General features: G+C 63.6%; 1 protein-coding gene across 7 annotated transcripts in view; it reads right to left on the reverse strand.

Annotated features, from left to right (window-relative positions):
• The window catches only part of Lrrc4b (leucine rich repeat containing 4B), a 30,246-nt gene extending 15,821 nt beyond the window's left edge, over window positions 1-14,425 (reverse strand). The window contains exons 1-3 of one of the 7 annotated variants that reach the window (XM_047527083.1): window positions 14,113-14,425; window positions 1,946-2,071; window positions 969-1,300 (exon numbers count right to left, since the gene is read on the reverse strand). In XM_047527083.1, the coding sequence (XP_047383039.1) occupies window positions 969-1,265 (297 nt within the window). In that variant the 5' untranslated portion in view covers window positions 1,266-1,300; window positions 1,946-2,071; window positions 14,113-14,425. Of the gene's footprint in view, window positions 1-968; window positions 1,301-1,945; window positions 2,164-2,961; window positions 3,101-3,135; window positions 3,664-14,112 lie in introns of those variants that run through there. The other 6 variants (XM_047527082.1, XM_047527085.1, XM_047527081.1 and 3 more) reach the window with 6 other exon arrangements.
• Between the last annotated feature and the right edge of the window lie 2,353 nt (window positions 14,426-16,778).

Consider the following 16,778-nt stretch of genomic DNA (forward strand, 5'->3'; position numbering starts at 1 on the left):
AGATGGGGGCTGCTGACCCTTTGGCATGGGAGCCCTCTTCTCCCCAGTTTATGAGCAGGGTGGGAGAAGGTAGGCGACTCACCAAATGCCCTTGATACAGTGGTTCCCAGCCAGGGGTGGGAATTCCTGGCAGAGGCTGGAGACAGTTCTAGAACTGAGGGCAGGGTGCTGCTGGCATCTAGTGGCCAGGGATGAACACCCTACAGTGCATAGGACAGCCGCACCCCCACCTCGCGATAAAGGATAATCTGGACCCAAGCAAGCGCCAGGAGAGCGGAGGCTGAGAAACCCGCTGTAGGAAAGCGCCGCTCAGCCCCAAGGCACCGTTTATGGCCCATCTTAACCACAATCGCAATTAATCAAATGGCAACAGCCCCATTCGGAGCACCAGCCGCGTGCCCAACAGCGCGGGTTCTCCAGCCGCACACCAACTCCGGGAGGTGGGGACCCGAGCATTGCTCTGCACAGCAAATGACAACAGGAAGAACTTTCGTCCAGGTCTGCTGGCCAGGCGCCAGCACCAAATGCAAATCTTTGACAAGTATGTGGCCGCCGCCCCAGGCCAGCCCTCAGGCAGGGTCTCCCCTCCCTTTCGGGAGGCAGAAACTGGCCTCCGCTCAGGCCACCTCAGCCCAATCCCACCCCGGGCGCGCAGCGCAGAGGCCCCTGCGGAAGGGTCGCGCACAGGTGGCTCAGGAGCTCGGCCGGCCGGGTGGGGGACTCCGGCGTCCCATGGGGGGGCGGGCACAGCCCCAGGAAAACCCACCTGGCTTTGGCTCCACCCCCAGCCAGCTCTAGTAAATGGGACGCAAAGGACCTCCCACGTGTGCACAGGGGTGGGCAGTGAAGACTGTGAGGGAAGCTGCAACTGGCCAGAGAAGAGGGGCTGGCGGCCACCTGCGCCTCCCCCAGCTCCACCTGCGCTTCCTCCCACCACCGCCCAACCTGCCGTTGGCCGCCGGGCTCACCTGGATGCCGTTCTCCTGCAGGTTCAGGTACCGCGTGTTGACAGGGATGCTGGCTGGGACCTCAGCCAGCTCTCTCCGCGTGCAGATCACCCTGCTGGCCTGGTTGCTGCAGGAGCAGGCCGCGGGGCAGGAGGTGGCCGGCGGGGAGCCCCCTCCAGCAGCTGATGTGATGGCCACGCCGCCCCCGCCGGCCCCCAGGGGTGGGGAGAAGAGCCAGAGGAAAAGCAGTGCCCCGTGGGGCCAGGACATCCTACCGGGCGGCAGCGGGGGGCACAGGGAGCCGCGGGCACACGCCATCCTCAATGCTCATGCTCCGCGTGGCCGCTGGGGGGCTGCGAGAGGAAAGAGGCGAGATTCAGTAAGGGACAGGTTGGCCTGGGGCTCACCACCACCCAGGCAGCACGGGCACTGCCTCCCTTCCCAGGGCTCAACGCAAAGTGGCGGAGAGGGAGACATGCTGGCGGCAGCTGCAGGCTGCCACCTCATCCTTTCCGTGTGGGGAGACTCGACACCCATTCTGAGGAGAGGGAAACTGAGGTGGGGAGGAGGCGGCTTGCCCGAGGTCACTCCGCCAGTAAATGGAAAACAGCCAGATTCAAAGCACAGGTCTCCGCCTGGTGTTAGAAAGGTAGATGCACAGGTGGAGATGGACTGAGACCCCAACCGCTGAGGCAAAGGTGGACAGAGGCCAAGGCTGCAGCGTGGACCTGCCGGGGCCCTGGGGAATCGGTCCTGGCCCCTCTCTCCTTCCCTTCACTTCCCCTCACAGGAGTGCTAGCATCCTCGCCAACCATGGGGACACCCCTAGGTGGCCCTCACCTGCCCAGGTCCTGTGGACCCCACAGCAGCGCAGGAGCCTGGGGCAGATCAGAACTGGAGGGATGAGGGAATATGTCCACTGGGCTGATGGGTGGACAGATGGGGGCTCTAGTGAGACCTGGGGTGGTGGCACAACTGGGAGGCACCCTGCAGCCCACCTGTACCCTGAGATTGCAGGTGCTCCAGGCCGAGGAGAGCCTCCGTGGGACCTGGGCCAGCAGCTGCCGCAGGACAGACGGTGCTGGGAGCTGGTGGGGACCGGGGTGGGTGCCTGGGGACTGCGCCTGAGTTTCAGAAGGGGAGTTGTGTCTTCTGAGAAGTCTCTGCTGCACCTCCTCAATCTACCCTCCTCATCTCCATAAGATGGGGGGAGGGGCTTGGGGGACAATAACAACGATGCCTGGAATAACAGTAGTGGCCACAAACCCGGGGCCAGCCTGTCTGCACCAAGTGCTCCTGGCCCCTCGGCCTCATCATATCGGCAGGAGGAAACCAAGTTTACAGGCAGGGCAGAGTCACTGGGAGAGGAATGGAGCTGGCCAGCGCAGGGCCCTGGGCTTCCAACTCAGTGTCCCGAATACACACTAAAGCACCCACACAGCAAGCTGCTACAACACAGCCCCGGAGCGTCCACCAGAGACAGCGGTTCCAGGTCACCACAACACCACCCACGCACACTCACGGCAGTGACAGGGCACGCCCTCGAAGGCAGACTCTCAGATCCAGGGACGCAGGGCCACCCGGCACACGCAGGTGCAGCGCGCGCACGCACACACTCACACACACACACAGAGGCACATCCACACCTCCTTCTGCAGTGTCCAAGACCATTTTACCCCAGATAGCAATGCGTGTGCGTGTCCGAGTGCACGTGAGAAAGCAGGAGCTGTACACAGAGGCAGAGCCCAGGGGAGCGGGCTGTACCGGAGCCACCCCACCGGGCTCTGCGTGTGTCTGTGTGTGTCTGTGGCCGCGTGTCTGTGTGAGCGGCAGGGTCTTTGTTCCCGCATGTGACCAGGGAGGTTCATGCTCCTCGTCCTGGGTCCACCGTCCCCACCCGCTAAAATCTGGTAATGACCCACCCACGCCCTCCTAGCCAAGGAGCTGGCACAGTGCAACAGGGCCAGGGTTTGAGGCTGAGGGCCCCACAGGGCCCGGCAGCCTTGGCACCCACCCGGTCCTCCGGGCCTGCGCTGCTGTGTGTCTACCTCCGCGTCTGTCTCCCGCTGCCGGCCGCATCCCCCATCGCGGCTTCTGCAGAGGCTCAGCCTCCCTCCCCTCCTCGGCTTTGCCCTCCTCCATCTCCGTCCTTGTCTCCCTCCCGCAGCGCTGGCTGAGGGACACTCACCCTGGTGGCTTGGCTTCCGCTGGGCCTCTCTCTGAGCCCCAGGCCCCCCCTGCACATGCCTCCAGCAGGCCGGGCGCTGCCTCCCCAGCTCTCCAGGGCTTCCCGGCGAGGTGCTGCTGGGGGGGGGGGGCGCAGGGGCTTCTTGGGTCTCCCTGCGCCCCCCCCCCCCGGCCTGTCGCCCTTCCTGCCCCTGGGGAAGGCCGTCCCTGGCCACTGCAGCAGTCCTCTGCCCCCTCCCCGCTGGCAGCCGGGTCTCCTTCCACCCCGCGCCTGCCCTGCTCCTCTCCGCCGCGGCCTCTTCCTCCGCACCGCGGACCTGGCTGGCTCTCTCCTGGCCCCGCTCGTCCCCGCCCGGCTCCGGCCCCCTCCTCAGGCTCCCCCGTCACTGTCTCGGCCCCCCTGGGACCGCCGGGGCCCCCTCTCTTTTTCCTCCATCTATCCCCCGCTCTGGCTGCACCCCGAGCGCCCTCTCCTAGCGGGAGCCGGGCTCGGTCAGGCCTGTCCGTCTGTCTGTCCTGGTCTCTCCCCGCTGTCTCTCCTCTTTCTCCGTGATTACAATTTCTAGTCACACGGCAGTGCAGAGCCAAGCTGTGCTCGTCCCTCCTCCCCGCCCCCTCCCTCCTTCCTCCTGCTCTGCCAGGGGAGGGCCTCCTCCTCCTCCTCGCCCCCTCCCTGCCTGCCGGAGGCCTCCCCCTCCCCCGCTAATCAAAGGCTCCGTTATCTAATTAACCCATTGGTTCTGGGCAGCCGGGAAGGTCGGGAAGCGGGGGAGGAAGGTTGACGGCTGGGCTGCCAGGGAAGAGGGGCTTGGGCTGTGCCAAGCCAGAGGAGCCTCGTGGCACTCAGACGGCCTCATGGCGGCAAAGCTGGGCTGGGCTGGGCTGATCCCCTGCCTCCGTGGGCCCAGAGCATCCCTGGGGCACCACCCATCCCTCCCCAGGCCCTGGCATACCACATGCCATTTACTCCGACCCCCACCCAAGATGCCAGCGAACCTGGGCCCATGTCACTGCCACCCCGTCCTCCAGCGGGGGACCAGCCCCTATTTAACTGCCCCTCTCCCCTGGACCTCAGCCACAGACTGAGGCTGATACCCTCTGCAGGGCAGCCACGTCCATCCCCTTGATTGGTTCATTGCCATCCAGAACTAGTCACAAAGTCCCTACTATGTGCCAGATGCTGGCGGAGATGCTGGTGCAGGCTATCTGCAGACTCAGAGCCCAGCACGCCCAGGGCAAGGAGGAGGCGGCAGCAGCAGAGCCCAACCCCTGGCTGAGCGCAGGGGCCTGGGTTTGAGTCCTGAATCCGCTGCTTATGTGCTGTGTGGCCTCAGGGCAATGACTTCATTTTTCTGAGCTACAGTTTCCTGAGCTGCGAGAGAGGGATGATAAAAGGACCACCTCCTGGGCTGCTGGAGGGTAGAAGAGCCAAGTTCTGGATAAAGGGCTCTACTCGGCACAGGCAGAACAGGGCTCTCAGCCCCACTGCAAACCGGCTCCCAGCCTGGACCAAGGTGCTCACTCCTACACCTGCCCCTCCCCGTCTGCACCCCACAGGCAGCCAGAGGGGTCCTGGTGTCATCCAGGTCTGGTCCTGCCCCTCTGCTCAACAGCCTCCGTGGCCCCTGGCTCATGCACAGCAAGGGCAAAGGCTTCTCTGTGGTTCACAGACTGCCCCCTGCCCAGCCCTGGCCACTCCTCTGACCCCCTCTCCTGCCTGTCCCTGCTCACTCATGGCCTAGAGCCACACTGGCCTCTTAACTACTTCCTGGACAGGCCATACTCACTGGCCACAGGGCCTTTGCACTGGCTCTTCCCTGTGCCTCAGCACTACTCCCAGCTGTCCACAGGCTTCTCCCTGCTGCCTCTAGGCCTTTGCTCCAGTCTTCTCAGTGAGGCTTCCCACAGCAGAGGGCACCTGAACTGCCCAGAGGCCCGCCCATGACACTCGCTGCCATCTGACTCCTGCATGCCCAGGCTCGTGAATGGAAGCCCTCAGGGCACAGCTGCCTCTGCTTTGTTCTGGGACCTCTGGCAGGTGCTCAGCCTTCACCGGTGAAGGAGTGGATGAGCGTGTCACCAGTGACCCCGCACTTGCTCCCACACTCATGCAGGACACACCAGGCCCACCAGCCCTGAGGTCCCCTGACTCCCAGGTCCCCTCCCACCCCAGGAGGCCTGCCCCCCAGCGGGGCCCTTCGCAGGCCACTGCCTTCAGCGATCCCTGGCCTCCGTGCTTGGTGCTGCCTGCTGGCTGGGCTGAGTCCCACATACTGCCCCAGGTCCCCGGCGCAGTTCCATGCACCCTACCAAACGCCAGGCCTGGAGGAAAGCGGAGCCTCTGCCTCAAACCCAGTGAAAGCTCTGCACTGGCCCCTGTGGGTGGGCGGTAGCTAGCCTGGACGCCTTGAGCCCGTGCCGCAGCCAGGCCTGGGCACGCGCGCGGTGGTACCAGCTCACCCAGCACCAGCACCACCCGGAGATGGGAATGTCCTCACGCTGCTGGCCCTGGCCACGCACCAACAGGCCGCTCCCACCCCCATTTCACAGACAGGACACCGGAGGCACAGAGAGGCCCAGCCGCTTGCCAAACGGAGCTAGGAGGGGGCTCCCCAGGTGGGCCTCACTAGAAGCCCCCAAGCTTGTGGGGATGACAGCAGTAATCCCCGTGGAGGCGGTTGGCGGTGGCCGGCAGGCGAAGCTGTGGGCAGGATGGGCAAGCGCTGCCCTCAGGCCACTGCACAGGGCCGGCCCATTCCAGATGCCCCTGCCTGGCGCCTGTCTGCTAGCCTTCCCGGGAGGCTCGTGCCTGTGCCTGACAGAGTGCTGGCTCAGAGCGGGGCCTGGACCCACCTGCTGCTTCAGATGACCCAGAGCCCTGTGCAAGGGCAGGAAGGCACAGGGCAGAAGGCCCGGAGGAGAAGGGAAGGGCAGAGGTGCCAAAGACAGACCCAGGGGCAGACATGGGCGAGAGAGCGAGGGCCACCATGGGGCTGGAGGCCCAGGCCCTCGAGGGGTGGTGCCGAGGCTGCTCCAGCTTCGCCTTCCTCCCCAGCCCAAGCGCTGAGAGATCTCGGGCACTGTGCCTGAGAGGATTTAGGCAGATGGCAGATCGGAAACTCGGGGGCCCAGGGGAGGCGGGGTGAGGAGAAAAGGGAGGCAGAAAACATTCCTGTCAGGCACACTCATTTTTCTGGGTAAGTTCAGAAGGTGAGAGAAAAGATAGGAAATTGCCATCACAGCAAGAGGAATGGAGGTTAGAGCTAAGGAAGAACTTTCCCACTGTGAGCGACTGGGATGGAAGTGGAGCCTGAAGCCAGGAGGGTGCAGAGGCATCAAAGTCAGGGAAGCCTGTCATGTGGGAAGGCCAGAAAGGCCTAAAGCAGAGGGGGCGGGGAGGGCAGAGCAGGCTGCAGGGATGTCCTTCTAAGCCAGTCTGTGAACACTTTCGAAATAAAAGCAGCTCCGGAGCCCCAAGGATGGAGCAGCCTGTAAGTTTTGAGAGACAAGAACCTCAAGATGAGGGCAGCACTGGCCCCTTGGAGCTGCTGCAGAGAGAGCAGGGTTGGGGCTCAGCGGAGCCTTGGCTTGCCTGGCCCGGCACTGGGCAGCAGGCCCCAGGCCGGCCCAGCCTGGTGGGGCAGGTGCCAGGTAGCAGGTGGCTTGCTTGGGTAGGGGTCATGACCACCATGTTCCCTCCTGGGTGTCTCTCTGCTCAGAGGTGCTTCTGGGTCCCCGTGGCTCCCGCTCCCTCTGGTCTGTTCTCTGCCTGGCGGAGAGGTTTCTCTGAGCCCGAGGCTCCACCCCTTGCACTGCTTCCCTAGCTGACACTCAGCAACTTGTCATCTGTCCCCCACTAGAAGGGGCTCCCCAGGGTGGGGACCCACTGCTGGCCCCCAGGGCCTGGAACGGCACCTGGTCTCCCAGAGCCATGGTGGACACTTGCTGAGTGACGGGAGGAGTGAGCTGTGTCCCCTGGCCTCGGGCTCTCTGCTGGCACCTGACACAGAGGCCAAGGAGACCTGTGTCTTTGGGGACTTTGTGGTCCAGAGGGGAAGCTGTCCAGGCCCAGTGGGAGAGCAGCGGGGCAGGGGCTGGACTGCGTGGGAGGGTGGCCCTGTGTCTGGGTGGAGGAGGGCCTGGAGGAAGCGGGGTCAGAGCTGAGACCTGAGGGACAACAGGCAACGCGCAGGTGCATGCCAGGTGGGAAGTGTGTGCAGAGGCCGGGGCCCCAAGGAGCACCAGGGGCACCAGGGAGTCCAGCTCACACACAGAGATGGTGGCCGTGGGGGTCACCCTCCCCCTCACCAGGTTGGGCATGGGGTGGGGGACAGCGACAGGGAAGGGGCAGTGTCCAGACCCCCCTGAGCAGACGGGCAGAGAAGCTGGAGGCCAGCCAGCGAGGAGCCTGGTCAAGGAGCGGGTGCGGGCAGAGAAGGAAGGAAGGAAGAGACAGGCCAGCCTGTGCAGTGGAAGCACAGGGTGAAGCGGGCGAGCCAGGCTCCCGCAAGGACCTGGAGTCTGGTCCTCGAAGTCAGGAAGGGCGGGGAGGCTGGAGTGGCAAGCACAGCCCCAGGCCCATCTTGCTCACAGGAACTGGGCCTCTCAGGCCAGCAGCAGGCGGGGACCCAGCCTGCCCGCTCCCTGTCAGGCCCAGGCCCAGGCCCTGCTGGGTGAGGCGGGCACCCTGTCCTCCCCTGACAGGAGAGGACTGGAGCATGGGTGTGGCCAGCGGACCCACACCAGGCCAGGCACTCAGCAAGAGGGGAGGGTGTCTGGCAGGTGGGGAAGAAAGGTGACTGAGGACTGAATCCGTGATGATGTGACAACGTAGATGTCCTTGACTACGTGTGGGCAGTGTGGCTCTAACCCCTGGGGAGGCTGGTTCCAGTCCTGCTTGGAGCTGTTGTGCCTGGATTCCTGAAGCACCGCCCCTTCCGCCCCATGGCCTGGCCGGGGGCTGGTGGGGCTCCTCAGGCCGCTCAGAGAAGCCATGGAGCCGAGGTCCCCAAGAAGACAACACCACGGAGAGTGACAGCGAGTTGGCAGCTGGCCTCTGTGGGACGGAGACGGCATCCAGACTGGCCAAGGACCCACAGGGAGGAGCCAAAGCAGCCCACTTTACAGAAGGGCATGGGCAGGCCCGGTCAGGGTACCCAGACCCAGGGGCACCCACGAGGAGGCCGGCTCTGAGGGCGACACCGAGCTCTCAGGGCCCTGGGGTTGGGGATGAGGAGGGGTGGCCCACACCCTGGACTGAATCTTCCTGGACCCAGGCCTGTGCTGGTGGGTGTTAAGTGTCCACTGCCAAGGCTGCGGTTGGGTGTGAGGGTGAGCCTGCAGGGGCGCCATCCCAGCCAGCCTGGCCCTGGGCTCCCTGCGTTTCCCTCAGGGTTGGGCAAGCCCGTGTCCTGTTTTAAAAGGGCACTAGTGAAAGCAACACAGGGTGGACAGCGACTGGAACTGGGGTGGACTCTCCCAGCACCGACACATGTCCAAATCAGCTGGGAACTACTGACAGGCAGATTCTGAGTGGGCACTCGGGGCCAGGCCAAGATTCTGCGGTGCTCGGGGATGCTGGCCAGGAGCAAGGAGAGGGACGCTGGGGGTCTCCCAGGGTCGTCAGAGGAGAGTGGACACCACCTCCCTGTCCAGCTCTGTGGAGAGGTGTGGCTCAGGGTAGGTTGGGGCTGAGACTCGAATGCCATGATTACTAGTCACAAAATTTTGGAAAGGGGACCTCACCCCTCAGGGCCCCTTAGCTCATGTGTGAGTGGGGAAGGCCCAACATCTGTGAGGGACTCAGCCCCCGGCACAGGAAAGCACACGACAAAACGGATCCATCGCCATCAAGTTCCTCCTCCCCTCACACTGTCCGGGAGGAAGGCAGGCTGGAGCTGAAAGGCGTGGGGTTGGGGAACGGGGTGAAACCCTGACTCTCCACTTCTCATGCCTCTTCCCGCCCCTTCACCATCTTGCAGCCTGAAGATGATGGCGCCCAACTCTCTGGGGATTCAAGGGCATGGTGCAGGGTCTTAAAGGACAGCTGTATTCTTGGTTGTCGTCATTCTCACTGGGTCAGAAGAACAAATCTTTCCCCATTCCATGATGCCAACCCCTCCCCGCGTGTACAAATCCATCGTGTCTGACTGGATAAGAACCACTTGTCTGCACAGTAGACACCAAAGAATCACGTCTGAGGTCTTCGCTCTTCCCCATGGAAAAGATCCTACGCCCGCCATGTTGGGGAGGGCCATGCTCCTCTGGCCGAAGCAGGGCCCTCTCTCTCTGGAGAGGTGGAGAGCCCCTAAGTTATAGAACTGTTAATGCCTTTGAAAAGTCCAACCTCCTCCCAGTCTCCTGCCGTCAGCAATGTGGTCGTCACTTATCAACAACCCTAATTCCCACCTGGAGAGCCCAATGGCCCAGCACAGTCTCAGCTCTGTGCCTCAATTTCTCTCCTGGAAGCTGGCCTCAGTCGGGGAGGCAGTCTGTAGGAGAGGCTGTGTTGGGTCTGAAGTCCCAGCTCTGCCCCTTCCAGCTGTGTGACCGTGGGCATAGGCCACACTGGAGGTGACTGTGCCTCCCTCGCAGGGTCCCCACAGGCACTCAGGGGAGGAATCTTAGTACAGGGTAGTCTCAGCTCGGGGCCTGGCTCATGGCGAGCTGTGGGTAACTTAGCTACTGCATGGCTACCCCAGCTCTGAGCTGAGGGTTCAAGGTGAAGGAGGAGGGCGAAGCTCCTGTGTTTCCCCAGGGTTCGCTCTCAGCGGGGGCTGGCTCAGCCTGCGGGTCTTGTTGCGGTGTTTGGACGAGAGCTCCCAGTCTAAACTCAATTCTGGGCTGAGGAGGTTGTGGTCCTGGTGGTCCTGAGCCTTCCGCTAGGACCTCACCAGACACCAGAACTCCCACCCATTCTCACTCTTAGCCACTCCCTGGGGGCCCACCAGTCTCCCGTGGTGGCCTCCTGCCTGGCCCTGACTGCAGGGTCCTTGCCAGCCCCTCTCCCAGGTCTGTGCAGCCCCTCTGCCTCTGCCTGCCATGACAACAGTCGCGAGTGGGTTTCCAGGCAACAAGGGGCATCTTGCCTCTCTTCTTACTCTCCTGCCACCCGCTGTCTGGCAAAGCCACCAAGCCTGAGGGACTAGGAAGAGAAGAGAAAAGGGGACTCTAGTGAAGGTGAAAGGTTCGTCCCTAAACTCAGAGACGGTGGTGTCTTCTGCTCCCTCTCCCACCAAGGCGATGGACCTGAGTGCTGCTACTACACCAAGGGGACCAATTGTCTGCACCCTGACCTGGAGATGGTGCCAAGTGAGGCCCTCTGCCTCCTGGATCAGAGACCCAGGCCCATGGCTGCTGCTTTCTGTAAAGACCATGCCCACGTCCTCTAGGTCAGCCCTGGCTCTCTCCTGCACCAGGTTGAACGTGCTGTACTTCCCTACCACATAGGGAAACCTGGCCCTGCCCTGTCTGCCATCTGACACCCTGGAGACCAGAGCGTGGGGTCTGTGGTTCACCCCTGACCCAGCCATAGAGGGGCTTCGTGCAAGGCTGACTGTAGGACATGGAGAGTGGCTGGCAGTTTCCATGCAGACCCTGGCCCTTCTGGGCACTCTGGTACTCAGGAACCAACCCGTGCAGACAGGGGACTCTTTCTGCTCTTGGCATGGTGGCCACAGGCCCAGTCCAGGGGGGTTTATTGTTAGGGGAGAAGGATGGAGAATAGGAGGGGTAGAGAGAGTCCCTGGCAAAGGAACCAAGGGGAGGAGAGCGGAGAGAGTGACGGGGCAAAAGGAGAGAGCCAGTGAGAGGAGAGAGAAGAGAAAATAGCAGGGGTGAGGCCTCAGCTGACTCTGAGCCCGCAGAGGTGAGAGGTAGATGAGGCAGGTAGCCGGGAGGAGAGGCAGCAGCCCTGAGCACCTGAGCACGCGGACCCAGGGGCAGGGACTCCTCAAAAGAAGGCAGCAAACTGGATTTTCACACGAGCTCGCTATTGTTTTAAAACGACGTTGGCCCTGGATTGCACATTTTTAAGCATTGGGGGGAAATGGCACCTGTGGTCCACAGGCCCCTGGGAAGCAGTGCGGGATGTGAGGGCCGACAGGCTGGCAGGAAGGCAAGAGCAGAGAGAGAGAGGAGAGGAGGCGGGTCTCCCAGCCCAGGAGGGACGTGCTGGGCTTCAGGGAGGGTGGGCCTGGAGGAGAGGGCTGCCCCCAAGCAGGCAGGCCAGGCGACCAGCAGGGTGGGGGAGAGGACCCAGGAGGTGGAACCTGGCAGGAAACAGAAGCCTCGTTCTCAGGAGGTGGCACCTCTGCCTGCGGACCTGCTCTCCACGTGGGCCCGAAGGTGCTGGCGCCTGTGCAGCCAGGCTCTGCCTGCAAGCTGAGCCTCTCAGTGGCCTCGGATACTGAGGTCCTACTCCCACTGTCCCCTAGGACGGCGGGGAGGTCTCCAGGAGCCCTCAATGCTGGAAGCCTTCTCTACTGTCTCTGGTGGGATTAGGGTGAGCCCTGGCGTGAGCTCCAGGTGTGGTCACCGTGTGTGACTCTGCCTCTGCACTAACAGCATGTGAGTCCACATCTCCAGAGTTTCAGGGCCACCTCGGTGCCTCTTGCTTTTGTGTCTGAGTGTGAGGCCACCAGGGGACAGTGTCAGTGCCTCTGCCTTTGTCTTTCCCTCCAGGTCTCTGTAGGGGGGACTGTGTGTCACCGGGGTGCACAGGACTCCAAGTCTGGACCTGCTGCCCCTTTCCCCTGGCCCAGCTGATTCTGGCCACCACAGCCTCATTTGTCACAGGGTCTCTGTGATTCCACTGATTCCACATCTGGGTCTCCGGTCACCGTGAAGGGCTGTGTGTGTGCACATGGGCATCTGCCGACCTGTCTTTCCCACACTCCTGCCCTTGGCCCTGGCTGACGCCCGGTGGGGTGGGGAGTGCTCTCTGGCCACTCACAGCACAGCATGGCACCAGTATTCCTGGTCTGTGGCTCCCTGTGGCTCTGCCTGCTTTCTGTGTGGGAATGGTGCTGTTCCTGTGTCTCCCTGACTCTCCCTTTCTCTGGAAATTAAGTGAGTAACTGTGTACGTCTGACTCCATGGTGATGCACTCCAGCGGGAGGCCGGCCCTCTCCCTCCTCACCTGAGTGTCTCTCCCACCTCTGCGCCTTGGCTGCCTCCCTCCTTTCTCTGTGTGCATTTCAACAGTGAGGTGACCGGGATGAGAGAAGACCCAGGAAAGACAGGAGGAGGGTGGGAAGGGGAAGAGGAAGGGAGACCCGCAGGTTAGAAGGCTGCAGGAGGAGGAAGATGCTACCGGAGGAGGGAGGTGCCCATCCTGGCTGGTCCTGGGGGCAGTTTCAGGCGCGGAGAGGAAGCTGCCGGTGGCCCGGGCCAGGAGGGAAGCCTACTCGGCTGCTCCCAGCTGCCACTGGAACCCGAGTTCCTGTCTGGCGGCTGCGCGGCCGGACTCGGGATGTGAGGCGCATAGCAATGGGGCGCTGCGGAGGGAGGTGCCGACTGCAGCTCCCAGCTGGGGAGGGGCGGGAGGGGGCGAGGGGCAGCCCCGAGGCGCCGTCCCCTCCCCGCTCAGCTGGGCTCTCCCCGGGGGAATTCCCCACCCCATGGAAAGTGGCAGAGGCTGTGGGCGCAGGGCAGGCCAAGCAGAGGTGGGAGTGCCGCGAGAGGAGAGGAGGGCAGAGGGCAGCGGGCAGCGGGCGTCACGGGCATGGGGGCTCGGAGCCTGGAGAGAGACGGGTACGTCCCCTGGACTGAGAGGAGGAGCCCACAGAAGCAGGGCCTCCATAAGCGCGGAGGAACCCTGGACAGAGCCTGGGCCTTAGCGCCCTGGGATTGATGGGGAGTTGGAAGACAAGGGGCTATGAGGTTCCAGAGGGGAACATCCCAGGGTCTGTGTGTGGAGGCCCAGGACTGGGGGTGCTGTAGGCTGAGGAGGCAAGGATAGAGGGGTCTCTGAGTGAAGGAGGTTCACAGAAGGGGGCCCCAGAAAGACAGGGTCTGAGAAGAAAGAGGCTGTGGTGTTCAGGAGAAGGCAGGAGGCTGGGGTCTTGGGTAGAGAGTCAGGGCTAGGGGAGGCTAGTGTGGTCTCCTCCAGAGGTCACAGGACAGGAGGCCTGGGGGAGAGGGCCAGAGATGGGGCGGGAGGATTGGGGGGGGAGGTGAAATGCCGTTAGAAGGGCCTAGAAGAACAGGTGTGAGGGTGGGGAGGCAGGGGAGAAGGCGGCCAATGGGGAGCACGACGGTCCCCCAAGAGGAGAGGGCCGAGGAAGGTGGGAGCAAGGCAGTGGTCCCAGAGAGACACGTGCGGAGCATAGAGGCCTGAGGCAGAATGGGGTCAAGGAAGGGGGTCCTGGAAGAGGGAGGGGCAGGGGCTCTGCTGTCCACCAGAAGGGGTTGGGTGACCCCAGAGGGAGAAGGGCTGAAGAGTGGGGAGGGGGTTGTCTCACTCCCCAGTCACCCCCTCTGTCTTTCCCATTTTCACTTCCCAAACTCCCCGGTTCTCCCCGGTTGCTACGGCAACCGCTCCTGCCAGGCGCGGTCACCAAGGAAACCCCGTGCCCGCCTCTCCCCCCTCCCCATCACTGGCATGCCCCCCCAAGCAGCCGCGGTGTGGAGGGTGGGAGGGGCAACGGGGGAGAAAGGCCCGGACTCCTGCCCCAGAAAGGGGGGCCCAGACCCACGCGGGCGAGCACCCCCACCCTAAGCCGACATCCCTCCCCGAAGCCGGGTGCGCAGCGACCGCCGGACGTACCCCCAGCCGTCCCTGGGCAATAGCGGCCCCCCAACACGGAACTCGCGGCCCGAAGACCCCCACCCCACGGCCTCCCCCTCCGGCTCTGCTCTCCGCCAGGCCCCGCCCACTGTCCTCTGCTGTCCCCCCATCCCAGAGGAGGCCTAAGACCACGGTCCCCCAATAAGACGCCCCCACCCCGGCCCCGACCGGGGCCCCGAGGCTACTCACAGCGAGGAGAGGGGCTCCTTCCGAGAGGCAGCATGCCCTGCCCGTGGCGGGGACCCCCCAGCGGGGCTCAGGATGGGGTGCGAGGCCGCTGCGGGAGGCGCGGGGGGCGGGGCTGCGGCCGGGCTGGGGTCGCGCCCCCTCCCCGGCTCCGGCGTGGGGAGGGGGCTTCCGCAGCCCCGGGCCTCGGGCCTCTGCGCCGCCCGGCCGCCCTCCTCGCCCGGCCCGAGCCCTCGCCCGCCGGCCCGCCGCGCGGCTTCCTTCTCGCCTTCCTTCCCTTCCTTCTTTCTTCCCTGGCTTCCTTCCTTGCAGCCTTCCTTCCTTCCTCCTTCCCTCCTCGGGCCCGCGGGCGCCGCTCTCCCCCCACCCACCCCCCCCCAGGCCCCGGCCCCGGCCCCGGCCCCCGCCTCGGACGGTGCGGCAGCGACCGAGAGCAGCCGAGAGCGGCGGAGACGGGAGCGGAATACTGATGATGGTGGGGAGCGGGAGGGCGGGCGGGAGGGAGGGAGCGAGGCGCCCGGGAACGAGAGGAGGGGGAGAGGAGGGAGGGCAGGGAGGAGGGAGGGAGAGGGGAAGGAAGGGGGAGGGGGAGGGAGGGAGAGGACGCGCGGGAGAGGAGGAGGGCTGGGAGAGGGAGAGGGGCGCGGGGCGAGGGCCGGGGAGAGGGGCAGGACGGGGAGCGGGAGGGTGGAGAAAAGGAGGAAGGAGAGAAGGGAGAGAGGAGGTGGAGGACAGCGGGGAGGAGGGAGAAGGGGAGAGAAAGAAAGAGAAGAGGGAGAGAGCCGGAAGAGATGGAGAGACAGGAGGGAGGGAAGCAGGTGCGAGAAGGAAGTCAGGAAGCTGGGGAGCCCGGGCTCCGGATCACCTTCCTAGGTCTCTGCGGAGGAACGGGGCAGTGGAGGGAGGGGAGGGCGGCGGTGGAGAAGTGGGTCAAAGAGGCGATGGGAGCGGGTGCCGGGAGGAGAGGAGAGAGCAGTGGTTAGGGGCAGTGGTCAGGACAAGGCCCAGGGTTGGGAAGGAGGAGAAAAGGAGGGAGAGGAGGAGCCAGGAGAGGCCCCGGGAAGGACAGGAGGAAAGGAAGGAGGCAGAGCTCAAGGGGGAATTGGGGTGGGGGCCAGCGGAGGGAGAAGGATGGGGCTGGGGTAGGTGCTGTCGCAGAGAGCCAGAGGAAAACTGGCAGGACAAAGAGGGCAGGGAGGAGCACAGCTGGCGGGGAATGAGAGAAAGGCAAGTGGAAGGCAGGCCCAGTGGTGGCGATGGGACCTGGGGTGGGGAGGACAGCTGGGAGCTGGAGAGTGGAGGCCCAGGACAGCAGCAGAGCTTGGGGAGTGGAGAGCAGGGCCGTTCACCCCACCAAGGGATGGAGACTCAGACTCCAGCCTGGACGTGAGGCTGGAAGACCTGGAAGCAAGGATGGGAATCAAATCCAGAGTCCTAGGCTCTGCAGCCCCAAGGGAGATGGAGAAGAGGTGGGGCCCTGGCTCAGCCCCAGCCCAGGCCTGTTGGGTGGCAGCTCCTGGGAGGGGCAGGGGCATGGCCTCCAGCCTCCACTGCCCACTCTCTCACCTCCCAGGTGCTAGCAGCAGGACACTTAGAGGTGTGAAGCTGGTGCCACACCTCAGAGATGGAGGGGAGGAGGGAGAAGGCAGAGGTGACACCTTCTTCTTCTCTCATCTACTCCCCCTGCTCCCTGCCAGGCTGGGGCACCAGGGAAGGGGGGCATCAGGAATTAAGGGCAAAGAAAGCCCGAAGGGAGCTAAGAGGGGGTGGCTTCTGTCCAGGCAGGACACTGAATACCATCCAGATGTTAAAATTAGGGCAGAAACTTTGACTCTTCCTTGTCCCCCACATAAGTAAAAAAGAAAAAAAAAAAAAGTGTGGCTACTAACTTAAGATGCAGAGGAAAGAAAAGATAAAGCTTCTTTATTCTTAGTGCTGAGGTCCTAGAGAGACTGACCCTTGGTCTTTACCCTTCTCCTGAGGGCCCCAGGGGAGGAAGGTGGCCCCGCCGCAGACAGCAGGAGTGAAGTGGAGCCAGTCTGGGGAAGATAGTTGGGAGACTGGAAGGAAACTGGGCCAGGCAGATGTGTGTGGTGAGCCCAAGCCTGAGGCAGGAGAGACCTGGAGCTCACAGAGGAGTGAGGTCCCCTGAGTGCTTAAGTAGCAGTTTGGTGGTGCTGGTGGTGGAGACCAGAGACCGGGAGGGTAAGAGAGAGAGAGAAATCAGGGAGAGGAGGGACAGATCATGGCCAGAAAGCAGCAGGTGGGGCTGTGGGTCTCTGGGTTCTGCACTGGGGTACTGCTAAAATCTGGCTTGCAAGACTGGATGAGGGAACATGTGTGTGCACCCCAGGACTCCCCCCAGAATCGGCCCTGGATCAGTGGTGCTAGTAGCGGAATGGAGATGGCACAGCAGCCAGTGAGTGCCTCCTGCTGCCTGCTCTGGGCCAGGAGCAGGGTTGAGCACCTCTCAAGTAGGCATGGATTCCTCACATTCTGGACCAAACTCTAGGGATGTGGGTGGGCACTGGGCCAGGTCAAAGCAGGGTTTTGGAGGCTCCTGCTGTATCCAGGGTTAACCCTTGAGTTGCAAAAGGGTCCTGGGCCAGAGGCCAGAGCTCTTAGAGAAGTAGGGAAGTGAGCCCTTGTGGTCCACGGGTCTGAATCTT

The sequence above is a fragment of the Sciurus carolinensis genome, chromosome 16 (assembly GCF_902686445.1).
Source record: "Sciurus carolinensis chromosome 16, mSciCar1.2, whole genome shotgun sequence".
Classification (NCBI taxonomy): domain Eukaryota; kingdom Metazoa; phylum Chordata; class Mammalia; order Rodentia; family Sciuridae; genus Sciurus; species Sciurus carolinensis.